The sequence below is a fragment of the Trachemys scripta genome, chromosome 1, assembly GCF_013100865.1.
Source record: "Trachemys scripta elegans isolate TJP31775 chromosome 1, CAS_Tse_1.0, whole genome shotgun sequence".
NCBI lineage: Eukaryota > Metazoa > Chordata > Testudines > Emydidae > Trachemys > Trachemys scripta.
The window spans coordinates 104,629,949-104,644,967 of NC_048298.1; the positions used below are offsets into that span (position 1 = coordinate 104,629,949).

At 41.5% G+C, this 15,019-nt stretch overlaps 1 protein-coding gene across 6 annotated transcripts in view; it reads right to left on the bottom strand.

The window, feature by feature from the left end:
- The window catches only part of FGD4 (FYVE, RhoGEF and PH domain containing 4), a 206,249-nt gene that overhangs the window by 50,450 nt on the left and 140,780 nt on the right, over positions 1 to 15,019 (bottom strand). For all 6 annotated transcript variants that reach the window (XM_034780008.1, XM_034780025.1, XM_034780032.1 and 3 more), the window contains exon 3: positions 2,552 to 2,735. In XM_034780008.1, the coding sequence (XP_034635899.1) occupies positions 2,552 to 2,735 (184 nt within the window). The remainder of the gene's footprint in view (positions 1 to 2,551; positions 2,736 to 15,019) is intronic.

Sequence of the window (15,019 nt, forward strand, 5' to 3'; positions counted from 1 at the left end):
GATGCAGTCTTACTACTGCACCGTTTGCGTATACAAAGACAAAAGATTGACAGAGGCTGTCAGTCTTCCTGCTTTAAAGCAGCAACACACTGCCAACTGAGGATATGAAAAAAATTCTCTTTCCACAGCCCACAACACCACCACAAAACTGGGCAGGTGTGTTATGGAGGCTTTTTCTCAAAGAAGGATTAGCCTTGCTCTAGAAATCAGCTACAGGCTAGTGTGTGGTATTAAACACTAGATGGATGGATCAATTATCTCTTCATGTAAGGCAATTCCCATGTTTATAAGTAAAAATGAACAAACACTGTAAATAGGGAATAATAGGGCTTTAGCATAATATAGTTCCCTTTGATCTCCAAATAGTACAGATGTCTCAAAACCATTCAGACATCCCCAAAAGATGGAACCAACATACCTCCTCCTGAGGATGACATATCAAAGCATGCTACCTGTGTAATTCCCAGTCAGGAGACCCTGATATTAGAGGGTAATTAGAAGGTTCCCTGGCTTTTTTTCCCCATCATCAAGGAGATGCATGAGATCATCTCAGATCTCTCTCAAGAAGATAAAACCTGGGAAAAAGCTGGGAGGGGTGGAAGTCCTATGGCTATGTTTGGATTTCTTTTATTTCCCTCCTTAACCAAAAATGAAGCAGTTGAGTTTGAAGGATGGGTGAAAATTCATCATGTGGCATAATGAGAGTCAGTTAACCCATCTTGTATCATGCAGCTCCATCATGACATTTCCAGTCTTTTGTTAAACAGGCCTCCTAGTAGGTCACTGCCAGACTGGATAACTCTTAAAGCAGATGGAAGAGTAAGAGTAGCTTTCCTAAGGATACCAGACTGTTAAAAGAATTCTGAGACTGATACTTCAGGAGAATTATAAAAAGGAAAACAAAACAGAAACTGGGGGCAGGCCCTAAACTAAAAGAGTTCCTGTAAATCCTCCAACACTACATTTCCCCTTTCCCTATTCACAGCTGTCATGGCAGTGTAGCAGGGAGATGAGATCTCGAATAGGTTAGAGGCTCCTTTTCCTTTCACAGATCAAGCTCATCATCCCAGTGATAGTCTTGGTCTTCTAGTAAACAAAGTCTCCTCTTGCAGCACTGGACTACTCCTATCTTAGGATGCATTCCACCCCCTGAATGCCAAATTCTGCCCTCTGATGCATGTGTGCACATTGGCCCTAAATTAGTGGACTGGCGATGCATAATAAATCATAAATTAATGTAGGAAATGTTCCTTCAGAATGCTGATGTCCTTGAGATACTGGAAGCCCAATGCCATATATACCCACTACACAACTCTCGCTGCTCCTAGAATTGACCCAGTCTGAGGTTTTACAGCTTTCTGAAAGGTGACCGTATAATATTTATGACCATTTATCCAATTGTTTAAACAAAGAGCTACCTGAGGTTTGTTTTTATTTGATACGTCTCCTTTTAAGCTGAAGAGAACACCTGAGATTATGTTCACTTAAAATTTATTTCCTCTTCTGATGGTAGTTATTCCATTTTTTTCCTCTTTTAAATTTATGTTCACACACACATCATATCTCGAGTAGAGGAATTGACCTTTCATGTGTATACAGGACTATGGAAATCTCTTGGGACATGGATATAAAAAGTTTGTTATAGTATTAGAAATATGTTTCTTCTCACTGCCTCAAAGTGTGTTTTTGAGCATTTAGTCCCTTCGTGTATATTTTGATTTTAAAAAATGATGTGAACAGTAAATGTCATCACAGCTGATATTTTTCAGTGTTCTAAATATCTGCCTGCACTTTTGTAAAATGAAGAACAGCAGCAATGTTCTAGTTCACTATAACCAGAAAGTGAAATGCACCATAAACAGATAAGTGAAAGGGACCCATTTAGTTTTCCTGTTTATGCGGAATGATGTAAGAAAGGGTAAACCAGCATGAAAAGTCAAAAGGAAAATTAAGATTTCAAATGATTCCACTTTTTATAACATGATATTTATTATTAAACACAAAAGGAATTAAGGTTACCTGAACAATTGCATTTTAAATATTTATTCCAAACTATGAACATTTTCCAGGATGTTTTAATCATGCAAATTATTTACTTCACTACAGATTGTGCTTGAGAAACTAACCTTGTAAAAAGTGTGTATTCCAAGGCCTTAAAAAAGTTAAGTTTCTATTATTAATTAATATTCTAAATCAACATTTACAAGTATTAGGCAGACCACCACAAGTTAGGTTTGTTTAAACACATTTTTTCTTTTAAATGAAATATTGCAATTAGACAATATATTGTAGAGCAAGAAGCACTGTGTTGCAGCTAATCCTGGGGAGATATCTAATAGTTATCATAGGCATTACTCTGTTCCCATTTAAAAATCAGTAGCAAGACTGCCATTGACTTCAGTAAGAGCAATACCAGAGTCTATACTTTCACAACATATGCAATTCATTTACGCAATACATTATAGTTCATTAATCTCCACAGAGTGTTGTTAAAAGAATTAGGACACGTTGCCCTTTACCCCTTACTTTTAAAAGAAAGCAAGTGACTTACCTGCCTCCTTCAAAACGACTGATGAGATCTGACACCTTGCTGGGTTTTTCCTTTGACACACAAGAAGCAGAGGTAGGTGTGACTTCCTCCATTCTTGGTTGTGCAGTAGGTAAAGCTTTCCGTGTAGGGGTTTGGTGTGTGATGGATAAAAATGAATTCTGCAGATGCACTGGCTTTGGAGGCACTGTAAGGAAGGGAGGGGGGAAAAAAAAAAAACCCAACCCACACATTAGCTGTTACTTTGCATTGCTAAAATGAAGACAGATAGACCTACCGACAGAAACAGATACCAGGAGCACCAAGAAAAGTTCCTTGAGTTCACCTAAATGTAATAGTTCTCTTACCAATTCATACTAGATTTCAACCTTTACTGTATGCTGTCAGACATCTAGTTAGTTACTGGATAAAAGCCAGTCAATGTGCTACTTTAACAATCTAATAAAGTTGCTTTATAGAATCTACTGCAGTCAAAAGGACAGCAGTTTTGATCCTCATAACCAGCGGTTTTACCCAAAATAAGAACTAGCATAATTCCAAGATCTAACTGTGATGAAGGGCACAGGAGTTGTTCCAGTCACCCTTCCCCAGCAGGGACTAAAAAAAGCTCTGAACAAAACTTTGGTGCTTACACACACACACACACACACACGGAGGGTTTTGGTTGTCCGGTACCAAGAGACATTGCCCTGAGCACTAAGGCTAAAGTCTATGAGCTCTTGTATTGGCGTGAACAGGTGCAGCTCCATTTACATCACTGGACCTGTGTCCTTTTGCAGTGGCTGACAATATGGTCCTATATATAAACTAATCTAGATTTATATAAACCTTTATAAATACCCACCCTCTGAAATACACAATACAAAGCAAAATAGAAATAACTTGGATATGAATAAAAATCCAGCAAGTCCCTCTCTTTGATCACCCCCTTTCCATAACACCCTGAAAGGGATAAGCTTTGCAGCACATCCAGAAAGTTGGGGGGGGGCAGATAAGGGAGGGGGAAATCAGGCATTGGCAGACCCAGACGGGTAAGTGAGCTCCCAAGTCATGGGTCACTAGAGGAAAATTCCTCGCTACCACCTCCGTTGTTTACAGCAATGGAACTACAAGTCACTAACCAACAGCAGCAGTATGGTAGGGCATAAAAGAGAACAGTAAGAACAGATAGTTTGCTAGTTATAAAGCAACTGTTATACAGTTTCTTAATCTAAAATGAGCCAACATGGATCCTTTTGCTTTCTAGAATTTGCCTCAAATCCTGGGGCTTTTCAGTCTCCATCCCAGCATCCCCAGCTCTACAATGAAGTTTAGCCTCCTTCCTCCCACCAAAATAGTTAGTGATATTTGCTTACTGTGTCCAGAAAGCTTTCATTCCCTTCCCCTCATCCCTTATCCGTACAATAGCCAAGTGTTTCTCGAATTGTTAGTAATCAACTCTGGTTTTATGCAGCCGTAGCCAAGAGGCAGCAGGCCAGGCTGCATGAGAAGCACTGCCCTTCAGCGACACAGCTGCTGATAGTTTTCAAACTAATCTTATCCCTATCAGAAACCACCACCCACCACATCTGAGTGGCAGAGCTTCCACTGTAGCCTGACACTGCTTCCTGCGATCATTTCAGAGCAGCAAACCTGCTTCTGTATGGCAAGCAAAGGGGTGGGGGAGGGGAAATCACATGCAACAGTCCCCAAAAAATTAGTTGTGGGTAGAGGGAACAACATGAGAAGTGGAAAAGGAAAAAGTTAGACACACACACACACACACACACACACACACACACACACACACACACACACACACACAAACTTTCTTTAACAAAGAAGTTACTGATTGGAAGTCAAAAGAGCGGCCACTTTGTTACTTCCTGAATCACACTTCCACTAAAGACCATCAGCTCTTGAAAGCCTGTATCCAGCCAATAAAACAAGACTCCCACTAAGAGGGGATAGGAGATGGCACTAGTACGGGGTATGTGTCACCCATGACTAAGAAGAGTAAACGTTCTAGAAGCTACTGATATATGGTACTGTACATGATTAAAAGCCACACAATTCCCTAGCAACACTGACACACTCCTTTCCCTGTGATTCTATTGATTTTGCATGTATTATGCTTGAATACCAGACTTTCACATTGTAATTATTCACATAGTTATTAAACAGGGAGAGGGACTCCATTCTTAGGAAAGATTGAAGAGTTAAGTCATAAATAACTATAGTTTGACTGAAGGACAACTAAGACTGGAGGACAAACAGCGTGCTCGCTATTTAAATGATGGAGACATCAAGGAGAGGGCAATCATTTAAGGCAGTTTACAAGATGTAGGTGGGCAACCAGGAGAGAAGATCAGGTGTCCCATCCTTCCCCCTTATCAATAAAAGCCTACTGCTAGATCCTGGAACAGTTCCTCATGGAAAGCAGTTTAAGCCCTATCACCCAAGATTTAAAGACTGTTTTGAAGAAAAGAGTTATATTCCTGAGGGCATTCTGCACCAAAAAATTAAACATTCTGCACACAATATTTTAAAATTCTGCAAAATTTATTTGTCAAATAAACATGGAGGCTCCAGCATGGCATTGGGGAGCACAGGCCACTGGCTGCACCGAGGTAGGAGATCACTGTGCAGCTTCCCCCAGGACATGGACTTAGAGGTGAGGCTGCACCCAACCCTGACATAGCACAAGGACTGGGCCTACCCCAGAAACATCTCAGGGCCCTACCCCTCTATGGCAGGTGCACCAGGTGTGGGCAGATAGGCTCAGCAAGGCAGAATCCAAGTGTGAAGGGGCTTAGTGTGGGGCAATCCAGGTGTGGTTGAGAGGGTTCTGTGTGGGGGATCTGGATGCACAGTGGCTTGTTGGGGGGTTCTGGGTGCAATGGTAATGGAACTCAGAGGGGGTGGGTCTGACACAGCCCCGGATGCCGTGCAGGGGAAGAGGAAGTCCCGTCCTCCCCAGTCCAGACAGGACTAGCAGCTGAGCCCAGCACAGAGTAGGAGCCACCAGCCGGGTCTCCCCCAGTCCTGCCCCCTGCCCCACAGTGATTTCCCCTCTCTGCCAGCTGCCCTAGGCATCTGAAACATACTGCTTGGGAGGGTTGCATGACTGATCTTGTGACTTCCCTTTGCTTCTCCCTCAGAAACTCATTTTTCTGCAGGGAAGCAAAGACATCTGTGAGGATATAAATTCTGCGCAGTAGCGCAGAATTCCCTGAGGAGTAATAGTTGCATATATACCATACTGTCAGGAACAACCATGCACTGGCAGAAAGATGGACTTGACCTAACAGAGCTTTTCCATCTCTACCTTGCATTAGTGTACGAGAGGAAATAGTTAATTCTGCTACCAATAGAGAACTTCACTACCAAGGAGTAGCTTTAGTGACAGCTTCAGTACAAATAGGTATGTACATTTTACTTTGAATAGATTAAATAGCCAAAACCCTTTCCCAAAGAGTTTATAACTTCAATCATATCAACAAAGGATGATAAATGAAACAATAGTATGAAAGAACAATGGAGAAGGATGAGGGTCACAGTAAGAAATTAGACTTTTCTTAGGTATGCAACTGTTCTTGGCTCTTAACATTTATATGTATTAATATAGGTCTATGGTCCAGGATACAGACTAGACTAAGAATAGTGGAGAGGAGCTCAGCCCTGGAATGGTAACTCAACATGCCATATTTTTAAATGATTGCATTATAATCACTGAACAAGCGAAACAATTTTCTCACCAGCATTTTATACAACGAGATGCTTTCCAGAGAAATTAAATATGTTTGTTCCATCCACCTGCTTGCTGCTGTGAAGCACTGTTTTCTCTGTACTGTTCTCCCTTCTCTCATGCAGTTCTCAGAAGGACTGGCAGATCTAGGCCAGTGAGCATCAGATAATTGTCAGAGAGCTGAATAGCTAGATAGCTAGCTGAACTCAAAAAAAAAAAAAAAAAAAAAAAAAAAAAAAATAAGACAGACAGACTTGCTGGGAAGAAGCAGGACACAACTGAGCATGGGCATTCCAATTTCCCTGGGGGAAAAGATGGAAGGACGAGAGGAGTTTGGGTGGATTTAAGACCAGGATTAAAATGACGTATAGTAACATTTCCTGTGATGCATTTCGTAGAGTAATTGTAATGTGCTTTGTACAATTGTAGAAAATCAGTTTGTTAAGTAATTAATACTGGAGTGAGAATTCATAAAAATTGCTGGTGTTGATGGAGTTTATGTTGAACAAATACAAATGGTGCATGTTTGGAGCAGAAAACTTTCCTCCACCCCCCCCACCCCCCATTGGACGCTACATCCATTTTGAGGCAAAATCAGTTTCTAAATCCTTCCTAAACAGACCACAGCCAGAGGTGGTCAGACATCCTTCTAGCTGGTAGAAATAATATCAAGACAAAATCCTGGTTCCACTAGAACTGACAAACACTGGGACCATCCTAGCTAACTGTGACAATCACAATATGTTAGAACATCTGGTCAACCTGAAGGTATTAAAATTTGTAGGTGGTAGGACACATGGGGAATGAAACCAGACAGCCACATTAGTCCCATTAAAGCAAGTTTATTTTCATCTTGTCTCCTTATTAAATACTGCACTTCTATGAATTTTTCTTGTAACCGAGCAATGTCATTACTGCATGGAAGTCGGTGAATCAGAATGGGACAGGACCACATGAGGATCACTGTTTGAAAGCCACTGATAACAAGGAAATAAAACTGGTAGTTTAAAAACCTTACAATAAGGTGAACCTTTTAATAGGGATTGTGGAAAATAAATTAATCCTATTAATTCCTCATTCAATGTACCTTCTGTAGCTATTTAGTTTAATCACAGATTATTTCTCCTGTGTGTACACACTGGGGATCTAGAAGAACACAGAGGAAAAGACAGTAATACACCATTGGATAATTTAAAGCTCTGTTCAACAATAAAAATTTCCCAGCTTCCATGCTGTGCAACTATGAGCACATCTGGGGATGCACACTGCATATCCAGCCCAAAGAAAACCTATCACAGTGCCCAAGTGGCCACTTCCATACACTACTGACCAAACTAGTTAATCAGGATTTAATATGTAGTATACAGCTGTACAATCAATTGTGTGTGAACAGGTGGTGAATAGGTAAAGTAGGTGCAAAAGCTGCAATGAACACAGAATATCATCTCCAAGGCACGAGAGGAATTTTTCCCTTTCACTGGAGGCCTCTTGACTTGCCTGGCCTTTTCCCCTTGCTGTTACTCGAGAAAGTTTGTGGGTTTGGTTTTTATAAATAAAACTTTAAATTTCTCCCTGGCTTACTGATATTAGCCAGAAGATTTGTGGCATCTTGATTCAGTGAGAATACAGAAGTTCCAGCACTCAGGAGTGTCATCCATATTACAGTTCCCCTGGCTGACTTGCATAAGTCATCACCTTGCATGCTCCATCACCTTCAAGTAAATCTGGACAGACAGGTGCCACAGAATCTCTGCAGGAAAAAGCCATGCAGAATAATAGTCTGGGATCCAGCAAAGAGAGGAAAATTACACCAGTCTATTCTATTCTACATAGGTTCTTATATCATGCTAATCAGCTTAGTATCTGAGTACCTTCCAGCAGTGCAGTAAGCAATGTGACTGATATCTGTCATGTTTCACTTCTCTCATCCACTATCCAGGGGGAAAAGAGAGTGCAGTGAAGTGTTTTATTTTGGTAGGGGTTTTCTTTGTTTTGTTTTTTTGTTACTATATATTAAAAAAAGTGTTGCTATGTGTTTATGTTAGAGAGAACAAGATCAAAAAAATCCATCTTGTGCTTGGAACAGAAGGCAGCAAGGTTTGTGATGGTCCTTAGTGTGACAGACTGACAATATCCTGGACAAGCCTTACTGATTAAATGGAACCTTACTGAATTAAGTTTAATACCTCTGGGGTCCATTGTATTAAAAATGTAAGTGTTTGTTCATGTACTATTGAACATTGCATGGAACTTGCAGGAAGATGGGGTTAATGCCTCTCTGGGAGATAAGAGGAACTTCAAAGGACTTTTGAAACACCACTTGTAAAGTGGATCTTGTTGGAAATGGGGGAGAGGGGGTGAGGAGAATGTAAATGATCCACTTAAATCTATCCTTTTGAAACTCCACCCTGGACCTCCGTGACTTCCGCATCTGCGGTGGCTGACCACAGGGCCTCCCAAGCAGCTGGGGCGGCCCTGGGGCCAGCCGCACCGGCTATTGCTTTGGCAGCATCAGGCAACTGGTCCCAGGCAACTGGCCCCGGGCGCAGCAGCGGCAGCTGGGCCCTGGGCCACCTCCACCCCGGGAGCAGCAGTGTCCACTGGAGCACCGCCGCCACCCCTCTCCGCCCAAGCAGGTAAGATTTAGTTAGGGGTATTTTTAGTAAAAGTCATGGACAGGTCACTGGCCAAGACTTTTCGGTTATTGCCTGGGACCTGTCCATGACTTTTACTAAAAACAAAAAAACAAAAAAAACAACTCGTGACTAAATTGTAGCCTTAGCTGTGATGAACCTAAAATCATAAGGAAACCCCTTGTGTGGGGTTTTGAAGGACTGATCCAGCCAGAGCCCATGCAAAGGCTGGGGTGAACTCTGGTAAGCTTATTAGCATGTGTATAGGTCCTTTTATTGTTGTTAATGTGTTCTCTGTAGTACTTCAGTTTAAGAATAAAACAGGCTTGCACAGGAACAATTGTCTGGTAACTCATAACTGTGGGCAGTCACACTTATTAGTCTCTGAAGAGAAGGCACAAGTAGCTTGCTTAGGCAGCCTATCTTGTGCTGGGAATAACAGTGAAGGCAGGGAACTTGTGAATCTCGTAACAGTGTGAAAGCAAGTTACCTAGAAGGGAAAAGTACAGAGAAAAAAGTATCAATCTTTTCAGGAAAGAGACAGGGGAAAATGAATTTTTGAATAGCTGAAGAAAAACTGGCTGGTTGAGCTATGCAGAGAAAGGCAGCTGAGAACTGAGGACCAGACAAAACTGCAGCTAGTAAATTTGCTGTATTTTAATGAGCAGCAGAATAATCCAGGTTTGCAGAGAACCTCCAGAGATCCAGCAGATGGGAGAATCTTGGAGTCAACTCCCTGGAAAGAACAGGGCAGAGGCGGACAGACGCAGCAACTGCGTTTGGTCCAGACCACAACATCACTGCAACGGGAGTTGTGGAGAGCCCAATAGCCAGAGCAGGAGAAGCTGCAGCTGGAGAGAGACAAAGTGCATCTGGAAACTCAGCAGCTTGAAGATCAGGAGAGCAGATCGGGAGCAGCAGCATCAGTGGAGAGAGAAAAGAAAGAGTGCCAGGGTCAGCACGAGGAGAAGGAAACGGACAAGAAGAGGCACTATCAGCTCAAGATGGAGAGACTGTGCCAGATAGACCAGAAAAGACATCATCAGCTTGAGGTACAGAGACTGCCAAGCAGAACAACAGTCCATAGGTAAAGCCAGTCCCCAGGTATCTGTCCCAGTGGGAGGCCTAGACTCCCAATTACTTCCTGGCTTTAGGGAGGGGGATGACATGGATCTGTTCCTAAATGTTTTTGAAATGGGGTATGAATTGAATAAGATGAAGGAAGGAAGACATGATAAGGAACCTGGGTCCACTACTGTCTTGGACAAAGGTCTTGGACATTTTTGCCCTTATGGGTAGGGAGGCCTATAAAGATTATGATAATTATAACCAAGCTTTGCTGCAAAAGTTTAAACTGACACTGAAACATTTAGGAAAAGGTTATGGGGAGTTCAGGAAAAAAGGGGCCATGATCTATGCTGAGGTTGTAATTCAAATGAGGGGTTATGTAAAGAAATGGGGAACTGGTCAGGGAGCTAAAACAGTCAGTGAGGCCTAGAAATTAATGGATATAGACTGAGCCTATAAACTCTGCCATGCCAACCTGAAATTATGTTAACAGACAGTAATCCTAGAGATGTTACGATGGCTGGAAAACTGGCAGGTCAGGATATGGATAGTCATCCTAGTTTGGAGAGAAAACCTAACAGGGATGGAATGGCATCAGAAGACAGGGATCAAACCCAAGAGGAGACTCACACCCAACAGGGAGGGAAACCATCTCCCAGAAGCCCTGGGATGGGCGGGGAAACGTGATGTGCCATATGCGGCCAGCAGGGTCACTTTGCCCAAGAATGCCTATGACATCTACTAAGTCCCAGGGGGGCGTTGAAAGGCCAGCTATACCCCAACCTCACAGAGTGAACTGCGTGACTGAGTCATTCCACAGCCTTGGATGGGCTGCCGAGAGAGCATTGCCTCCTGCAAAGATGAGATTTGGCTTTACTGGGGAATGTTCTGTTTTGCCACCCTGGAGCCTTAGGAGACCTTTTAGATCCCCTGGGTCCAAGTCATTCAGCATCTTGAAGATAAGGACAGAGACCTGGAACTTTATTTGAAGTTCTATGGGAAACCAGTGTATAGAGTGGAGAACAGGTTTGACAGTGCTCACAGTAGCCTGCAGAGCTGAGGAGATGTACTGAAGCATTTGGCACTAGTTGGAGTTTCCTAAACACTGAAGTCTTCATGCTGCAGAATACTGCAGTCCAGCTAAGAGCATGTATAACTGAGGCCACGACTTTGGCCACCAAGGTGGAACAGAGTCTCCTCACCACATGGAGATGGTAGAAAGCATTACTCACAGATGCTATGTGAGAGCTCAGTGTCAGCGAGGAATCCAAAACCACTACTAAAAACTGTAGTTAGAACATTCTCCAGAGCTACAGATGTACAGACATGTCTTTGTAAGACAGCTTACTAGAGATGCAGTAAATCAACTTTTTGTTTTGTTTTGTTTTTTGTTTGCCACATAACAGGATTTAAATTTCATCAGGTATGAAATAAGAACTTCTGTGAAATACAGCATGCAATTGGAGGAACACTAGCAGGCAGGCAGGCAGGCAATCTATTCTGTTTGTAATATTGTGTGTGATTATGGTGAAGCCAGGCCCAAGCTAGAGCTCAGACATATCTGTAATGGGAGCAAATGCCGAACTACCTACAGCACTCTGCCCAGTAACCTGGAGCATCATGTTTCACCTCTAGATTGTTAGAGAACTTTGTGGACCTTGAGGACCACAGTGGTCCATGCATGTGTCACCACCAGGCAGGGTTATTGTAATCCACTCTATTTTAAGCTGAATTTGAAGACAATGCGCAGGCTCCAGATGGTACAGAATGTGCCTGCCTGCTTCCTTTATGGTGGAGGCTGCCGTGAGCACATCAGGACCATGCTTAAGTCCCTTCACTGGCTTCCAGTCAATTTCAGAAGCCTGTTTAGGGCTTTTTTCCTATTTTTTAAAAGCAATTAATAAATCAAAACCCAACAACATTAAAGACTGAATTGTGATCTACGAACTGCTGAGCTTATTTGTTGCTGAAAGGAGTCCTTAGGGAACAAGAACTATCCTTTTACCTTTGATATCTTAGACAGACTTGTGTTCTGCTTAAAATGCCAGGAAATAATATAACCAAAATTGAGGGGAAAGAATTTTATATTGGATTCTGTTCAGCAATTTATTCACTTGCTCTGGCTGCATCAGGACTGGTATGTAATGAGGGATTATTTCCAAAGATTTAAGTTATTTTTCAGACAGACACCAAGTAATTACACTGAACAAAGACAGGTTCAGGGTCCAAGGTTAATTTCAAATCTGAATCTTGGTTAATATGTAGGACATTCTACACTTTATTTCCAAAACAGCGCTTATGAATTAAACACACACACACTTGGCTTTATCTTTACTTTTTGTTATTTCTATCTCCTAACCTTTGGTAGGATAGATGAATGTCACTTAGTGATTAATCTATCAGCAAAGAAACTGGCATTGAAATTCAGGTCTGAGATCTTGCTTCCTTTCATCACAGACATTTAAGGTTGGCAAGACTAAAGCAACCTCCCCAAAAAATAATGGGGGGGGAGGTGTGCCGTACCTGTAAACTAAAGCTACAATTCTGTTAAAAATCCAGCTTCTTAACGGAGCAACCCAAACAGTTTAAGGCACTGGGATTGTTTTGGTTCACGCGGGTACACCTCATTCCATCCCTCATTTCTGCCTGCTTGCTTTTTATGAATAGACAGGCCCAATACAAAATGCTTTAAGATAATTTTGATACCCTGAATGCATTCCGAGGAGCAGAGCGAGGGAGACACGCAGCAGGCCCCGAACATACCAGGCCAAAAACTATTTGCAATAGCATTATTGATTTTTAGCTGCAAATCTGTACTTCTCATCTTGCAACAACATTGCTGGAAGTGGCCCTGTCTGGAGGAGGTTCTTTTGAGATAAACACATTGGACTCGTGGCTATGAGGGAGCAGTATCAGCTGCAAAACTACCTGAATTAGACATGTTCACAGTTATCCAATAGACAGGTGGCTTTGTAATCTATAATAGGTTACTACAGATTGGTGTTTAAAAAAAAATCAGTCTGTTTTTATGGATTTCCTACTGCTCTTCATCCATTAATTTTGTGTGTTTTTGTTCTTGGGGAAAATAACTTAAAAAAAAAAAACAAAACATTTTTTAGCTTGGTTTCAAAGAATAAGGTACAATAGGACATTAAGGCAATCCAGACAGGCTATTAAGCTGAGCAACGTTTATATATGCCCTTCACTATAAACAAGGTTCTTTTACCCGGGGTTTTATGTACAGAAAGCACAGCTTTATTTTGCTCATGTTTCCTGAACCAAAACTTGCCCTCAACACCCACTGATTTTTTCCTCCCTTAAATGTGAGATGAATTTGATATTTATGAAAGGTGATGGAGTGGCACCACTAGAGAGTGACCTCCCCATTTATCCACAGTCCAGGCAATAGCAATTCCCCCATATCAGGAATGTGCCTCAACCTAACCTGGATGGGTATTATCTTAGGAAGAGAGGATCAGTCTCCATACTTCTTCATTTCTCTGTGGAGACTGAGATAAAGGTTACTAATCATCACAGAACTTGATGTCACAACTGGTACCCGTGGACTCATCCATTCAGAAGTAAACTGAGATCGTTTTATTTCTTAGAGGACAAAATTTTTAGATTGCAATGACTTTTAGTCACTATCAACCTTCAAGGTGAAAAGTTTTACATCCCACTACCAGCATTCTTAGTGCTGAGATTTTTGTAAACCAGAGGAATGTATACTGCACACAAAAACATGGTTTGTGTTTTATATATTCTAACTCAACTTGTAGCTATGAAATTATAGAAATGTAGGACTGGATGGGACCTTGATAGGTCATCTAGTCCAGTCCCCTGCACTGGGGCAAGACTAAGTATTATATAGACCATCCCTAACAGGTGTTTGTCTAACCTGTGCTTAAAAACCTCCAATAAACACAGATTCCACAACCTCCCTAGCTAATTTGTTCCAGTGCTTAATTATCTTGACAGGAAGTTTTTCCAAATGTCTAACCTAAATCTCCCTTCCTGCAATTTGAGCCCATTGCTTCTTGGCCTGTCTCATTGTTCTCCTTAACCACTGAGATCACTCTCCTCTTTATAACAATCTTTTTTGTACTTGAAGACTTATGTTCCCCATCTTCTCTTCTGCAGACTAAACAAACTCAATTTTTCCAATCTTCTCTCACAGGTCATGTTTTCTAGACCTTTAATCATTCTTGTTGCTCTTCTCTGGACCTTCTCCAATTTGTCCACATCTTTCCCGAAGTGTGGTGTCTAGAAGTGGACACAGTATTCCCACTAAGGTCTTATCAGTGCTGGGTAGAGTGCAAAAATTATTTCTTGCATCTTGCTTACAACACTCCTGCTAATACATCCCAGAATGATGTTCACCTTTTTGCCACAGTATTACATTGTGATCCATTATAACACCCAGAGCCTTTTCTGCAATACTTCTTCCTAGGCAGTCATCTCTGATTTTGTATTTGTGCAATTAATTATTCCTGCTTAATTGTAGTACTTTATATTTGTCCTTATTAAATTTCACCTTCATTATTTCAGACTATTTCTCCAGTTTGTCAAGATCATTTTAAACTCTAATCCTGTCCTCTAAAGTGCTTGCAAGCCCTCCCAGCTTGGTAATGTCCACAAACTTCATAAGTGTACTCTCTATGCAATTATCCAAATCATTTCTGGAGATATTGAATAGAACCGTACCCAAGACAGATTCCTGAGGGACCCCAGTCGATATGCCCTTCCAGCTTGATTGTGAGTCATTGGGAAACTGTACTCCGAGAGCAGCTATCAATCAGTTGTGTATCATTTTATAGTGCAGTATAGTATGTACAGTATAGTAACTCCTCACTTAACATTGCAGTTACGTTCCTGAAAAATGCGACTTTAAGCGAAATGATGTTAAGCGAATCCAATTTCCCCATAAGAATTAATGTAAATGAGTGGGTTAGGTTCCAGGGAAATTTTTTTCACCAGACAAAAAAAGACTATTTATATATATATATATATATATATATATATACACACACACACACACACACA